This window comes from Zingiber officinale, chromosome 3A (assembly GCF_018446385.1).
Source record: "Zingiber officinale cultivar Zhangliang chromosome 3A, Zo_v1.1, whole genome shotgun sequence".
Lineage (NCBI taxonomy): Eukaryota > Viridiplantae > Streptophyta > Magnoliopsida > Zingiberales > Zingiberaceae > Zingiber > Zingiber officinale.
The window spans coordinates 55,814,409-55,831,157 of NC_055990.1; the positions used below are offsets into that span (position 1 = coordinate 55,814,409).

Genomic DNA, 16,749 nt, shown 5'->3' on the forward strand with positions numbered 1-16,749 from the left:
AACTGTCTTGCTTGGAGGATAGAACTTGTCTAAGAATTGCTGCTCACATTGCTCCCAAGTGGTAATGGTATTTGGAGCTAAAGAATTCAACCATTGTTTAGCTCTATCTTATAAAGAAAATCCAAATAATAATAATATCACTGCTTCTATAGGTACACCATTCATTTTCATGGTACCGCATATTTCATAGAAAACTTCTAAGTGTTGATTTGGATCTTCATGCGGTCCTCCACCAAATTGATTCTATTGCACCATAGTGATTATTACAGGTTTTATCTCAAAATTATTGGCTTAAATAGATGGTCTAATAATACTTGAACGAAGCCCTCTAGCATATGGTGCTGCATAATCTTTAAGTGGTTTGTTCGCCATGTTTAAGTGTTCTTGTTTTTCTTGTTGTCTTTGTGAGGTTTTTCTTCTATGAAAGGTTCTATCAATTTCAGGATCAAGAGGAAATAAATCTCCTGCAAAGTTAGATCTTCGCATACACAAGAACAAGATTGCAAAATTTGATTTACAAAGAAAAGAATAAAGAACCAAAGAATTTGATTCACAAACAAAAAGAATAAATAATGCAAAAAAATTAAAGAACAAAATTAGAAAACTAGTTACAAGTTAGATGTAAGAAAAACAAAGAAAAGTTTAGTGTAACTCAAATGATAATCTCTAATGTTATAGATGCAGTCCCAGGCAACGACGCCAAAAACTTGTTACGCAACCACAAGTGCACGGTTTCATCGTCAGTAATAAAAGAATATCGAAACCACTAGGACTGGTTATAACCACTAAAGATATCTCAAAACGAATTAGCTAAACAACCAAACAAGTAGTTATATGAACTAAGATGTAACTAGAAAAAGAAATGCAAAAGGTAAATGCAAAAGGGAAATGCAGAAAACTAGGTTTTAATGAAAGTTCTAAGAGATTTAGTTTCTTTGTGATACTTATCAATGTAATATGATCTACTAATATTGTCCTCAATTATCCTACATTTGTAAGAAGTCACCGGTAATTTCTTGTAAAAAACACCAGCAAGGGACTTTTATCTACACCTTAAGCAATCAAATAGTTATGATCCCTATGAAGTCTGTTAGTGGGGCAGCCCTGTCACGACGCCCCTCGATCATACGACATAAAAACACATCACTAATCAATTCACATCAAGATATAGGACATAGCACATCTATCTATCCCTCTTCTTTGTAAATTCTTGCTTCACCCTTCAAGGTGATCCCCTAGACGCCCGTTAACGTGGCAGCCCTGTCACGACGCCCCTCAGTCATACAATCTAAAGAATTCCTCTACAAGATCATCAAGATTTACAAACAAACAATCAAGAATGATAATTAGATCCAAACACAACAATCCATACAAGATTGAATTGATACAAAACATAACAACATTATTGAATCAAAAAGTAGGCAAATCCTTAAGATCTTACATCAATTTATATCACAAATACTCCCTCCATCCTAGAACAAGGAGATATACTCTATGATACAAAAGAAAAGATCCGAAGACAAGAAGATCATAAACATTTCGATCCTAATCAAGAAGATAGAAAATAAATGCTTATCAAGATACGACGAGTGATCTTCGGAACCAATTCTTGCTACTGGAGTCGATTCGAGAATGGAAACATCTTGAGATCGCCATATTGACACCTGAAAGGTGAAGAAAAACCTCAAGATTCTATCGCCCCAAAGGGAGAGCCTCCCCTCTTTCAAAGGAGGAGAAACCCTTATATAGAGCAGGGGGTTTGGGCACCACATGGCCCGTTCCACGGTCGTGTGGATCTCACACGGCCTGATAGTGTTTCCTCTCGGCCAAGGTCACACGGCCATGTGGCTCTCACATGGTCATGCCATGCTCTGTCACTGGATGTCTTGCACAGCCATGCAGAACCACATGGCCTAGCAATGTTCTGCCTCTGGAAATGTCACACGGCTATGTAACACATACGGTCTTGCAATGCTTTGGCTCTGGAAAGGTTGCACAACCATGTGGCACACATGTCCTAACAATGCTTTGGCTCTGGAAAGGTTGCTCGGCCGTATAGATCTACACGGCCGTATTTTGGAATTACTTCAGGGATGGCACAACCGTGTGAATCCATACAGCCATGCCATGCTTCTCCTCTGCTGATGCTGCACGGGATGTCTGCTCCACACGGCTAAGGTCATTTCCCCTTGTCATGGCCTTGTGGCTCACAAAGCTGATGTTGTCTTCCTTTACTTGCTTATAGAGTTGGTCACGAACATCAATTCTTTTCTAAATTCGACTCCTGTAAATAGAAAATGCACACGAGCAGATCTTCGAACAAAGAAGAGTAAATATGTTAAAAGTAAAGCAAGGAATATGAAAATGCATAGATAAAGCATGCGTAAAACATGTGAATGTGCGTCAAAATATGCTAAACAAGTGTATATAATCTACGCACATCAAAATTCAGAGAACAAAAAACTGCATGGTCCAAGTTCCTTTTGAAAGCTTATTGTGGTGGCATCTCTCTAGTAGTAGTTGGCTTGAAAGGAAAGGCCTCTCCAAGCTAGAAAAGAATGATCAATATTTGGGACACTATTAAAGACTAGATTGGTTGGTGTGTGGGCCAAGGTAAAATCAGCTTTTGGTATGATGGTTGGTTTTATGGAGGACCACTTACTCAGATTTGTGATACTTCTGGTGATCTTTATTGTTCAGTGTCAAGTTTTTTGGATGAGAAAGGATGGAGCAGAAGAAAGTTGGAAAATGTTCTTCCAGTAGATATTGTAGAGGAAGTGGTTAATGTTCTAGTCCAGAAGAATGAGGTGGATAAACAAATTTTGAAGTTATCTTCAGATGGAAAATTGTCCACCAAGTTAGCATGGAATATAGTCAGACAGAATAATAGCCCTGATGGAGTTTGGGTGGCTATTTGGAGTAGATTATTGTCTCCAAGAATATCTATTTTTAGTTGGAGATTCTTGAAGAAGAAGTTGCTAGTGGATATAGTCCTTAAACAAAAAGGTGTTTCGATTGCTTCCAAATGTCAGTGTTGCTCTGAGGAAGAGACTTGGGAGCACCTATTCTTCTATGATCCATTGGCTTTGGGTGTTTGGAGACATTTTGGATAGATGTTTGATGTGAACAATTTTTCCTGCTTGGAGAGGTGGTGACATGGTTTAGATTGGTCCAAGGAGGGGCATATTAAAGAAGTTGTTCCATTTTTAATCTTGCGGTGTTTGTGGAAAGAAAGGAATGATGCTAAATATCATGGTTTGAAGATGGGTATGTAGAAGATAATCCAAAATGTAGCTAAGTACATTCTTCTAGCTATGAAGGCTGGTATTATCAAACGTAAGAATTGGAGAAGGTATGGATCTATTGCCCATAGCTTGGGGATTGATCTAAAAATTGATATAGTTGTTGGTGCAAAAAACACCAGACGATCGAACCTAAGTTTTGATTATGGAAAAAAGTTCAAAGTTAAGGTTTCTTGTTATCTAACAAGGTTGACTAAGTTTGCAAGAAAGTCCTAAGTGATCTTAGGCAAAAGAAAGTTCTAGTTGATACTTGACAGGTGGAAAGTCTTAGCTGCAGTTAGGTAAGTGGAAAGTCGAGGATGCCACATAGGCATGTGATACTATCAATGTAATGGATTTGATCCTTTGAGTTCTAATATTAATTAAGTCCAACTTGATTAATCAAGTTAGACTTAGGGACTCATGCTTGGACTAGGTTTCTATTTGATCGACCTTGAGTTCCTTGACTTGACTTTTCAAGATGGAATTATCTTCCTCAAGTTGTTGAACTTGAGTTGACATCCCATCTTGAACTTGGTTAGTTAAGGAACTTAGGTTAGTCACTTCCTTAAGAGCATTGACCTCTTTTTGGAGTGACTTGACCCGGAATATTGGACTTAGATATTTTTCTTGACAAATAAGAAATTAGATTTTCTAATCTAACTACAGATGGGCTTATAGTGGTGTTGGAATCTCTGAACCGGATCCAGATCTGTGGTTTCATTCGAACTCGGCTTTGAATTTAGCTCCGGTTTCAGACTCGGATTCGATCTAGACAATGCAAGCTTGTATCAGTAAAGCAAGGAAGCTCACTTGAGTTTGTTCTTCTTTGGAGTCTTCTGATGACTTAGGCTATGTTGCTTTCAGAGCCTTCCTTCTTTACTTTTTTAGTAATTTTTGAACTTAGCTTATTAGTTTGGAGGTAATCTCTTTGTCATCTTTTAAGTCCACTTTGAATTTTGGTTCACATCAGAATTTGGGTTTCAACTTCTGAGTCTTGAATTTTCCTACAAGCAAGGTGAAATATTTCTCGATCGAGCATGCATTAGTCTGTTCGTGTAACTCAAATTTTCATCTAATCTAATAATTGAAAGATCCTTAGAAATTTTGTAAGTATCTACCATGAATGCCAATAAAGCATTCCTTAGAAAACCATTTAAGGTATACCTAATAACACCATGATTTTCTACTTTTTGACCAATCACGTGGAGTCTATTGAGAAAATCTTAGATCCAACCATGTAGTTGACTTGTTGATTCTTCGTTCTACATTTTGATGTTATATAATTTATTTAAAAATAAATCTTTCTTACATACCTTATCGTTGGAGGTTCCTTTGTGAAATTTGATCAGCTTTTGCAGAGATCCTATAGACTGCTAAACGATCCAACTCAATTTAGCTCCACTTTGGTCAAGTCACACTGTAGGGTCTGAGTGGCTTTAATATTTGCCTCGATCTTCTTTTTTGTTGGTTCATGCCATTTGTCACTGGCGAGTGGTTCTCCATTTTTCGTGGGGGAGTGTGAATCCAGCTTGGATTATGATCCACATCGCTACCTGCATCTTGAGATGGTACTCCATTCGACTCTTCCAGTATCTGAAATCATCGCTAGAGAAAAGGGGCAGCCATGTAGTACTATAGACTTCTTGATGGGCCAATTCAAATAAACCTCATAAAAGAAAAAAAATGTACCAAAATTTGGTTTTGGATTAGTAGTGCGGGAGTAAAAAATGTGAAAAAGTGGCTCGAGTGGTTTGCACTAATTTCAAGAAAATTCAAACAAATGATAAAGTTGTCAGAAGAGCTTATTGGACTCATTTTGACTTATGGCGAAAATTTGAAAATGGAAAAAAGGCGTAATAATATTTTTAACAAAAAATGGACAAAAAAGCAACAAAATACCCCCACTCTGATACCAATTGTAGGATCGAAGTGCTAGAGGGGGTGAATAACACTCAAGCTGCTGGTTGAACCCTCCTTTTATAGCCCCATCCAGGTACCTAGATCCACCTCTGAGCACCCCCGTTGGGCTAACGTTGCTTCACCTCATCGAAAATTCATCCTGGAAGTTTATTCATGTCCAGGCACTCGAACCCCCTCCAAGCGGCTGGACTGTTAACGTGGGTTGGCTAGTCGATGTGTGACACCGTAGCATAAAAGATGAATTTTTATTGGTCTAGGCTCCTGGACCATTCTAAGCACCCGGACCGTTAAGGTGCCCCAACAGCCACCTAGGCGCTCCCTCTTCACTGTTGACTCGAGCGCTTGGAGAACCTCCAGGCACCTAGACATCCGGGCGCCTAGACATGCTCCAAATGCCTGGACTCCCCTTTTTCAACACTAACTTTCTGCAATAAAAAGGTTAGTACAAGCAGAAATAATATATAGAAGAATAATTTTAACAGTCTCCGGACTGTCCGATTCTGACTTTGAGTTTCGTTAAAACTCTAGGTCGGACTAACGCCTATTATCCCCTCTATGGGGGATGCATCCTCACCTACTCCTCTTAGGAAAGTTTACCTTTTGACAAACTAGTCTTCAGACCGTTTGGACTTTTACTCAGTATCCGAGACTTCAGAACTTTCATATAGTGTCCTACACCCTAGGATTTCTTACTTGGTGTCCACAATCCTCAGGACTTTCACCTAGTATCCTAGACCCTAGGATTTCACCCAACATCCTTGACTTGCCAAGACTTTTCCTAGTCCTATGGACTAGGACTTCATTGCTAAGTTGCAACTAAGACTTTCCACCAGACTAGTGTCCACTAGGACTTTCTTTGCCTAGTCTCGACTAGGACTTTCATTTTACTTAAGATCACTTAGGACTTTCCTTCACACTCAGATAAACTTATTAGAACAATAGCATAGCTTAACTTTGAACCATTGCCAATATCAAAACATAAGTTTAAATAGCTAGTGCTTCCAACACCAACTGTATATATCTGATCTGTTTAAGTGTGCATGTCTTACTGATAATAGAGTTATTGATACTCCTATTGAGACTAATGCTCGATAATCTTCATTTGGTGGCTCACTTTTGTTGGATCATAATTTATACAGAACTATTGTTGGAAGCTTGATTTATCTTATCGTAACTCATCCAGATATTGTGTATATTGTTCATGTGATTAGTCAATTCATCATTGCACCAACTATATTTCATTGGGCTACTGTTGTTCGTATTCTTAGATATCTTCGAGACACTCAATTTTAAAGTCTTTTATTTTCTTTTGCTTCATCTCTAGAGCTGTGTGCATACTTTGATGCTGATTGGGCTAGTGATCCTATGGATAACAAATCTACCACTGACTTCTATATTTTTATTGATGATTCCCTCATTTATTAGGAGAATAAGAAACAAGATGTTATTTATAGATCTTCCACAGAAACTGAGTATCGTGTTATAGTCTCAACTACTTTTGAGATAGCTTGGTTGATTGCAGATACGGGTATCTCTCTTCATCAACTTACTCCGTTATATTGTGATAATCAGAGTGTTATTCAAATTATGCGCAATTCTATTTTCCATGATCAGACGAAATATATTGAAATTGATTATCACATTAGTTATCATCATGTTCAGATTTGTATTATCGCATTGCCTTTTGTTCCTTCAAATCTATAGATTGTTAATATGTTTACCAAAGCATATTCCGCTTCATGCTTTTATTTTTATCTGACAAACTCTCAATACTTTTAATTTAGTATCGTGAGTTTAAGGAGATATTGGATTATATATATTTATTTGTTTATAATTTTTATGGTAATTTTTTTTCTTTTCTATTTAAAATTTAGAGTTTATTAATTTAGGTATATAAGACTTTATGCTTTATATTTTTAATATTCTTTTTAAATTTAATAATATGATTAATTTTTTTCTCTTCTTAATTTCTACCTTAATTACTTTACTCCATCTCTATTAATTCATGTGTCACTAATCCCATAATTTATTATACCGGAGGACAATTTCACCGGATGCATAAAAATATATTTAAAAAATCTTATTTATATTTACATCTACTTATTTTCTATATTTTTTTTTCATCATCTACCTTTTTTCCAGACATCGACCTTTAATAATGATTAATTTGATGGTTAACTAAAACACGGATAAATTGATTAGTTTTCATGGTTAGCTAATCATTTTTACTAAAGTTATTGGATGGCTATACAGAGATTAACTGAAGAATAAAAGAAGCTTAGTTATATTATATTGTGAGAAAATCTAAATAAAATATAAACATAGGAACCTTTTTGGTTGGAATGGCAGTGCTTTTCTTTCTTCTTTTTTTTTTAAAAAAAAATATGAAGAAAATTTTCATCTGGTGAGATAATATATGAAGATTTAATTAGTTAGACTTAAGATCGTTTATTTTGCATTCTTTAGGATTATCATTGATGCAAGATTTAGCATTAATCTTTAGGATCATGGTACTTATTATGCATGGTTTCACATTGATTCACACGTTGACTATGTGTGCGGACTTTGTTGGGACATGTTGTCAAACTTGTTCGATGCAGTGGAGACCTGCATGCACCGTGACTTTTCAAGTCAACCGGAGCTTTCCAACGCAAAGTGGGCAGGTGTAGATCACATGTCGTGCCATGCACAATTTAATTTGACCAACTAAACAATTTGACTAAACTCGTATCGTGCATCGATTGATCAGATGAAATCATCATCTTTGTTGAATTCAATTGAAATAACAAAAGAATCATTAGCCACTTCAAGGTAAATCCATATAATACAAGAAATGCATTTGTGCATATTTTCCTTTTGTTTTTACCACATGCACTAATAATGATAAGTAGTTATTCCTAATTTACTTTCTCTCGGTTAATTTAGAGATGGATTGATCGAAGCATTGAGGACGAGGGAATCACTTTTTGTTACATGATATAATACAAAAAATATGCTGATAAATAGTAGTACAAGTATTCTAAAGGTATTTAAAAAAATAAATAATAATGAATTGTTATTAGACAAAAATAATTATTCTAATTAGTAGTAATAATCATAAGAAATTATTGTCATAATAAAAACATCCTAGAATAACTATTCGATTTGTCTATTTAACTTGTCCTACAACCGACTTAATTAGATTGATCTGGTTGAACCGATCGAAAAGTAATTATTTGATTAGCCTCCTTAGTCCTTACCAATTTGTCCTGGAATAGACCATCGAACTCAATCATTCTGCCTAAACCCCATTGAACTAATCAGAACATTTGGCATACTGGATCGTATCAAATTGCCCAACCTATTTGGTTAGTTCGAATTGTTTGGCTTGATTAACTCAATAAAAGCACTTGCTCTCTTCAACTCAACTAGACTATTAAACTTGCTTATCATGCTTCGGTCTACCTGGCCTATTTTACCCAACTAATTAACCCATATGATTTGACTAGACCATCTGGCCTAAGTGACTTGATCCCATCAATTGAATTAAGCAGGCCACCTAATTAATTGGACCATTCAACTTGACAAGGTTAGTGGATGTTATTTTGACCATATAAATGTTTTGACTTTCTTGGTCTAATAGACCATACGGATACAATTATGTCTATTTTATTAGGTTAGTTTCATGAAGCTCAATTGAATGTATTATTCAAAAAAAAAAAGATAAAGAATATTTTTTTTAAAAAATAACTTTTTTATGAGTTTGAAAGGGTATCTTATAATAAATAATTACTTGATGATACAACGATTGAGGGAGACGGTCAGTTTTGTCAAACGTTCCTATGAAGTATAATGTTTTCTAATTCGCTTGGCTCAAAGTATTCTACTATTTCTTTTTTTTTTAAAAGAAAAGAAAAGAAAATTCTACTAAAGTACCGGCACATAAATGGATTCGTTGTTGAAGTTCACTGAACTGACATTGTGTCGACCAGAAGAAGCAAATAATGCAGCATTTGTCCCTACATCGGACATGTCTCCAATAGAATAGCAGGTGACTTTTGTCTTATATTCTATCAATCACCCAAAAATCTCTTTCCATATTAATCGAAATGATACTTTGCAAAGTTCTTACAAGCAATTAAACCAGTGAGAAGTCAATCGTCAAAAGTTGAATAACTACTAATGTTTTTAAAAAATTAATTATAGCCATTGATAAATTTAAAGATGAATCTCCATGAATATTTACTTAAGGGATGCGGATGGAATCGGTCCCTCTAAAATTAATATGTTGGAACAAGTGATTAAAATAAAAAACAGACACACAAGCTGTTGCTTTCATTTTTGACTAACTCCTTGGAATCTCTTGAAGACTTCCTTAACCTCCGAATACTTTTCTCCCAGTCTGCCGCTGCGTGCTTCAGTCTTTCTACTTTTCAACGTCGTCTTTTTCCGGTTCATACTTCTTCGCCCTTTCTTTCTCTGACAACAAATCAAATCTATGATTACACTATATAAATTATCTAATCTCTTAACATCACAATTCAATCCATCATCAATAATTCCAGCGACAATGGGAAAGAATAATTACCTAATCTTTCTTTGACTCCACATGGATTCCTTCTTCCTCCTCGGCCCCGAAGCTCGGCGCCGGTTTCTCCAGATCGCCGGACGTCTCCTCGGCTGCACGTATATCTGCTCATGGTCTCCTCTCCACCAACCCACGACCACGTACGTACGCTGCAGCTAGCTTCTGTTACTCTACTCAATGAATTAATTAATTAACTGAGATCCTGCAGCCATTTGGTGTCCACGGAGGGATGGCACTGCGCGGAAGACAGTGGCCAATCGAGCTCGTCCGCTGCTACCGTCTCCTTGAGGCTCTTCGAGGCCTACAGGAGATCGCTTTGTGCTGTTCACAGCAGGTATATATGCCTTTTTCTCTATCGCAACAAATTAAAAATCTACTTTCAAGACGTTTAGTAAATGAGATTGCAAACAGTTCCAGTTCTATTCCTGGTTTGGCCTACAAGGATGGGCTCGCTTACATTCAGTTTACTGATCGGGATATTATGAACTTGGCTTCCAATCACTCACAACGACAATTCTATCAGGTGAACATGTAACTTCTTAATTAATTCTTATTCTTTTCTTCTTCTTTTTGAGATAATTAATTAATGTCCTAATTGAAGCTTCTATATATATCATGTTTCAGGAAGCTGGAGTAAAGGTGTTAACAATTTCATATTAGTTAATTCCATTAATGTTAATTGATTTTCAGTTAAGGATCTAATTAAAAGACTTCTTTTTTTTTTTAACATGTACGTGTATGTATAACAGACGGCAGTTTTTATGGGTTGCAGACATGGAGAAATCGAACTGGGGATCAAAATGCCTACAAATCCAACTGTACTACTGAGCTTAATTAAACGCATTGATAATTGATATCCTGCACATATATCATTAGTAGGCTAGGCTAGCTGTTATTGAGGTATTATTACTGTCCTATAATTAATTTGCATGCAGGTGAATTTGCAGATGAACATTCAGCAAGTGTTCAGCGAGGAGTTGATTCAACAATCTCTAGGAGACCTTGCGATTCTTCCCTCTGAGCCCGGTCAGCTCTCTTCATCTTCCTCCGACACTTCGCCTCGTCTTCTCGCTCAATCAAGTCCTCCCTTCGTCATGCAACCCTTCAACTTCGCTGCAGCTCCAAGAACAGCTCATGAGGATGAAGCGATGAGAAGAGCAATGCTCGCCGTCATTATTTCTTCCAAGGACATGCCGTCGCCGTTGCACCTCAACCAACAAACAATTAGAAATCCGATCGGAGCATTCCGGCCTTACTACAACAATCCATCGACTGCTCCTGAAGTGGAACTCGAGCCCAATTGGCACGGCCAGAGAATGATCAAGATAGCCCTTCATATGCTTAGGAGAATAAGCGTGATGAAATCGCAAGCACAAGAGCACCAGCAGCCAACGAGAAGCCACTCGCACCATGTCATATCGGAGCGAAAGCGCAGGGAGAAGCTCAACGAACAGTTTAATGCTCTCAAGGCGCTGCTTCCGCTTGAACCGAAGGTACGTACAAACCTCAAACTCATGTGTGTTTGATTGACACGATGAAATTAATTTAACGATAAATTTTTGCCTTGGTAAAATTAATTTAACTCGTGCAGATCAAGAAAGACAAGGCGACCCTGCTCGTGAACACCAAGAACTACTTGAACCTTTTAAAGGCTCAGATCAAGGAACTCGAGGAGAAGAACCGTGTGCTAGAAATGCAAGTCCTCCAAGTACCTAGAAACGACGAAGTCGATGCATTGATTGCCGATTCAGACGAAAGAATTCAAATTCAAGTTATTCGATTGCCTGAGTCCACATCAGAAGCACAGCAGATTGATCTGCAGGTGGTGGTGAAGGAAGAATGCGATATGATTGACTGGGTTATCCGCGTCCTTGAATGCCTCAAAGAGATGACAGCTGGAATAACATTGGTGTCCATGGAAACAAGAACCGTCTCGTCTCAGAACAATATATTTGGAAGAGGACGTTTCAGGCTACAAATACAGGTACTTATAACGCTAGTCTGAATATAATCATGCAACATATATAAATTAACATTGCAACAATGATATATATATAATGCAGATATATGCATGATTTAGGATATATAAACGTGTGGTGAAGACATCTTTCACTTCTCGATCATATCGTATATATAGTGAATGATTGTGACATAAAAAGAGATGATTACTTAGAAATATTTAGTCATCAGTATATACTGTGGTTGTTGAAACCCAATTTTCGTATGATGGCATGAAAATTTTGCAGTAGCATCTCACAGGAAACTTCCTTAGTTTGATAATGTGATGAATAATGTTGTAATATTGCAAGTGCAGACAAGTGATTGGGACGAGGCGACGTTCAAGGAAGCTGTGAGCAACGCCGTCGCTAATGTTTTGGCACGAGTAAGGAGTAACCAGGCCCGCCAAACTTGAATACATATAGTCAAAGTTTCGTGTTTTAAATTAAATTTAGAGATCATCAAAGAGGAATTCTATAAATATAACACAATTTTGTTTTGGTTTTTCTCTGGTTACTAATAGGGTTTAGAAATTAAAGAAAATTCATCACACGTTTGTGTTTTTACTAGATTTTACTACGTGAAAGGTGAATATGAAGATTTTGCCTAGAATTTAGCTACTGTTTCAACTTTGCTTGTTCATTTGGCTGCTGCATTTCTTCGTCTCTTCTTCTTGTTGCGTTTCTTCTCTCTTTCTCTAGTCCACATCACGAAGGGATCCATGTGGAATATCGGCTAAGTAATAGTACAAAAGCTGTTCTTTAGTTGGTGTGCGTTGTTAGATTTTATAATTAACATTATTTATTTATAGTCTCGAGGGTAATTTAATCTTTTCTCTTTTTAATTTAGGATTTAGATTTTATGATAATTCTCTATATAAGACTTTGTATTCTTTATTTTCTATCAACCATTTTTTTAGATTCATCAATAAAGATAACTACTTTTCTTTGGCATCAATTTCTACATGGTATCAGAGTCTTCATCTCTATATTTTTGATAATCAGATTGAAGAACTATTTTTGATTAGATTTCTTTTGTTTTCACAATACTTGGTTTTGTTTGATGTTCGATTATTCGTAAACACAATTTGTTCTATCATCATATGTGATCGTAGAGAAGATTCGCTTCAATCGATCAGTGCCCGATTGGATGGAAAGAATTATTCATATTGGGGATATGTTATGAAAAATTTTTTACGAGGAAAATCTATGTGGGGATATGTTACAGATGTGCGAGTTCAACCTACGAATATTAATGTTGATGATTATGCAAAGTCGTTGGATGTTTGTGAGACCGATAATGCAAAGATTATTACATGGATCAATAATTCTGTTTCACACTCCATTGGTGCTTAGTTGGCCAAGTACGAGACAGCTAAAGAGGTTTGGGATCATCTGGCAAAGTTAGACTGTGGCAAAGTTATACACACAGTCTAACTTTGCCAAACAATATCAAATAAAAGCAGATATACGTGCATTTTGATAGCAAGATATGGGGATCCAAGATTTTTATCACTACAACAAAAATGTTAAACGACAACACCACAAAGACAACGGTTTTAGAAGAAACTGTTGTAAATTTGGTAAAAGACAATGGTTTTAGATAAAACCGTTGTCTTTGAGCTCCCATAAAATACAAAAGACAACGGTTTTGTGAAAACCGTTGTCGTTGAGCAATATTTTTTTAAATCAACAACGCATTTTACAACGGTTATCTAAAACCGTTGTCTTTAAGCACTTTTTTAGGCGATACGACAACAGTTTTGTAAATCGTTGTCTTTTACTTTATTCTTTCGGTGTTTTTCCCTCTCTGTGAAAAATTTTTGGCGCCGTGTTTTCCGCCTTAGCCTTCCTGAACCCTTCTTATCCATTTTTATTTCCCTCTCTCCATACGATTTCTTCACGCTCCTACTGCCGAAAACCTAAGCATCTTCATTCAACCCCTCTCCGGCGAACCCCTCTCCACAAATTTTTAAGTGGAGAGGAGGTGGAGGAAGGTGATGAGTTTGTTCACCGGAACATGCGCCAATGACGAAACTCGCCGAACCTTGTTTGCTAGCTTGATTGCATCTAGGGCATGGTCGATGCTCTCTCTTTTGTCCGGTGGAAGTGTCATCAGGTTAATCTCTCCCTTCACCTCTTTCCTCTGCTTACTCATTAGGGTTTCATCTTACCTGCTTCATGATGAGGATGTTGTCGTTGAGATCTCCGAACATGAACTCGTCATCATTGTGGAGGAGTTTGGGTGAGGGGGACGAAGAGGGGACGAACCGAAGCCAATCCCCAAGGGGAAAACCAAATCTCCGGAGCAAATCTTCCCAGTCATCTCGCCGTCGAGTGCATTCTTGATTTGTTCACCCCCCCAATTTTCAGGGCTGCGTTAGTTGAGCACCGTACGGCAGATCGAGATGTGGATTTCTTGGGCGACGCGGATGCGGGCCTCCTTCGGAGCTTTCTTCCTTTGGCTCATCACTTTGGTCTACTTCACTCAGGTTCCCTTCCTTTGGCTCTTATTTCCGACCTTGTAGAGTAGGGCTTCTTTGTCGATTCATTCTTGTACCTGCCTTTTTGGTAGTTTTCATTGATCTTGTTTCTCTATAAAAGACGTAATTTCGATCGTCATTTTTATATACTTTGGCAGGGTTTCAGATCCTTTGTGTGGACTGCAATTTCTTACCAGATGAAAGACATACTGAAGTTATCGCCGTCTTTATCACAGTTTCTAGTTTCTGTTGCTCATTCTCCATGGAGTATCAAACCAATTTATGGATAACCACTTAACCGTCTTGTGTTTGGTCCACTTAACCGTCTTGTGTTTGGTGGTTCGATGGATCCTATTGCCTGCTGCTTGCGTTGTGATTGGTACTTCAACACTTACAGACAAATTATCTGCATTTTATGTTAGCAATCACAATATGTAGCCAATTTATCTTATAAAATTGTTTTAGTAATCTGTACGCAATTCTAATTCATGACTCTTTTGTTGTTGATGTGCATGTTATCATGAGCTTGCTAACGGTTAAATTATACTAACTCGACGTGTTTATTTCATTTGGAACACTAAACTTTAAATGACTTGGTCTTTGTATATTTTCTCATAATAGATACACATAGCTAAACTCACAAGAACATTTGGGCATTATGTGTGAGATCATACTGTTTCTGATATTGATGCATGAAGGTGCATAACTTGTTGAGCAACACAAGGCAAATATGTCAGTATAAATTTCTTAAAACATAATATTTCATATCAAATTGTTTCCATATTTGTGATGCTGCTAAATGCATTTCTATTACTTACATTTGCATTGCTCGTATGAATTAGCTTATCCACCCAAATCAAAGAATAAAGGAAAACAAATGTCAAACACGATTGTTCTCATGGTGATAATTATTTTTTCTTGTTGAACTCACACAGGATATTACTCTTGGTGTTTCCCTTGGTTCAGCAACCCAGATCTCCATGTTTGTTGTAAGGATTTAATTTGATGTAGCTTTGAAATGAAATGTTGTGTATATGTTAAAGAATAGCTTACAATGTACTAATTTGCCCTTTTAAGGTTCCATTATGTGTTATGGTGGCTTGGATAACGGGAATCAAGATGGATCTTGATCTTAATCTGTTAGAAACTGGCTCATTGATCATGGCAATACTAGTAATAGCATTCACGTTACAGGTAACTCATTGGGGTATGCTTGTTAGTTACACTAACTTCTGTTGTTGTTTTTCAGTTATTTTGAAATGCTAGGATTCAACCAAAATTCTTCCTGCAAGACTCAACTAATGGTACTTTTACAGGATGGAACTTCACATTACTTAAAGGGGCTTGTTCCCTTGCTGTGCTACTTGGCAATTGGTGCATGCTTCTTTGTTTTCAAATCCCCACTTGAGTAAGTCTCAAAAAAATTAAGTCTCCTCCTTAAGTGCATCTTTTTCATCATTATGGTTCAAATTTATGAACTTTGATATAAATTTAACTGACGAATACATGAAGGCATCAGCCAACAAGTTCCATAACCAGAACAGCTGTAGTGATTGTGGCTTAGCTAATAGCTAGTAAAAAATGGTAAAATATTCTTCATAATTACCCATTAATTTCCTACTTGTTGGCTTTACTCTTGAATTTAGCACGTACTTGCTTGCAGAGTAGGAGCTGTCGAATTGTTGCTTCAACCAAACCATATTCCCTTGAACAAATTGAGTCTTACAATAACTTTTTTACATATGCTTTTAATTTGAGTTTTGCTTAGTTGCTTTCGTTTACCTCATGACAGGTGATGCTGAGACGGTTTTGTCCTCGTAAGACTACTCTACTGTTTGTTATACGAGATAAAACAAGGGTGAATATTTTCATATGTGCATTTTTCAGCTTCCGTATTGGAGACTCCTAATCTAATGAAAATGAGTATTCATGTGCATTTTTAAAACAACGATTTTTAAAAACGAAAGCAACATATGGTTAGGTCACGGATATTTTCACTTGTGACGAGTTGAAATGATATCAGCTGGTTCTAACAGTTATACTGATCCATAAAATTGGTATAGTTAGCACAATTTGGTTTATGCCAATGTTAGTTCAGATCTTATTATAGGTTTGTAAAGGTTATATGAAAATGATTCACATGGTATAGGCCATCAACTAGCTGGTAAAATCAGTCTTGTTCAAAGTTTTGGACCATGGTCACTCTGGCTTGTTATGCCCAAAGAGAGTAGCACAAACAACACCACTAAATTAGAAGTTGAAGCTTAACTGAATATACCAAACTTGATTTCCTCTTGTTAGAGTCAAGTTTATTATGTTCTAGTGTACAATTTTGTTCATACCACTGTGGCTTTAGTTTTGCTGATAGTTTCATGCTATGTGATGGCCTTATTTCAGCCACAATTGAATGAGGCTATTTTAAGAGAGGATTATGGAGAAGCTGCAAAGCTGAAGTTGGCCATAACTGGTGCTACAAAAAAGGATATTGTTGGAGCAGC

General features: G+C 36.8%; 1 protein-coding gene and 1 long non-coding RNA gene across 2 annotated transcripts; both read left to right on the plus strand.

The window, feature by feature from the left end:
* Positions 1-9,747: 9,747 nt before the first annotated feature.
* LOC122050426 (putative transcription factor bHLH041) lies at positions 9,748-12,184 on the plus strand. Its single transcript, XM_042611329.1, has 8 exons — positions 9,748-9,911; positions 9,980-10,105; positions 10,183-10,294; positions 10,396-10,410; positions 10,521-10,589; positions 10,707-11,264; positions 11,363-11,755; positions 12,086-12,184. The coding sequence occupies exons 1-8, from the start codon at positions 9,793-9,795 to the stop codon at positions 12,182-12,184; spliced, it is 1,491 nt and encodes a 496-aa protein (XP_042467263.1). The 5' UTR covers positions 9,748-9,792.
* A 2,995-nt stretch (positions 12,185-15,179) lies between these two features.
* On the plus strand, positions 15,180-15,679 carry LOC122053761. Its single transcript, XR_006132343.1, has 3 exons — positions 15,180-15,240; positions 15,329-15,445; positions 15,568-15,679. It is a non-coding gene; the product is annotated as an uncharacterized LOC122053761 (long non-coding RNA).
* The last annotated feature ends 1,070 nt before the right edge of the window (positions 15,680-16,749 follow it).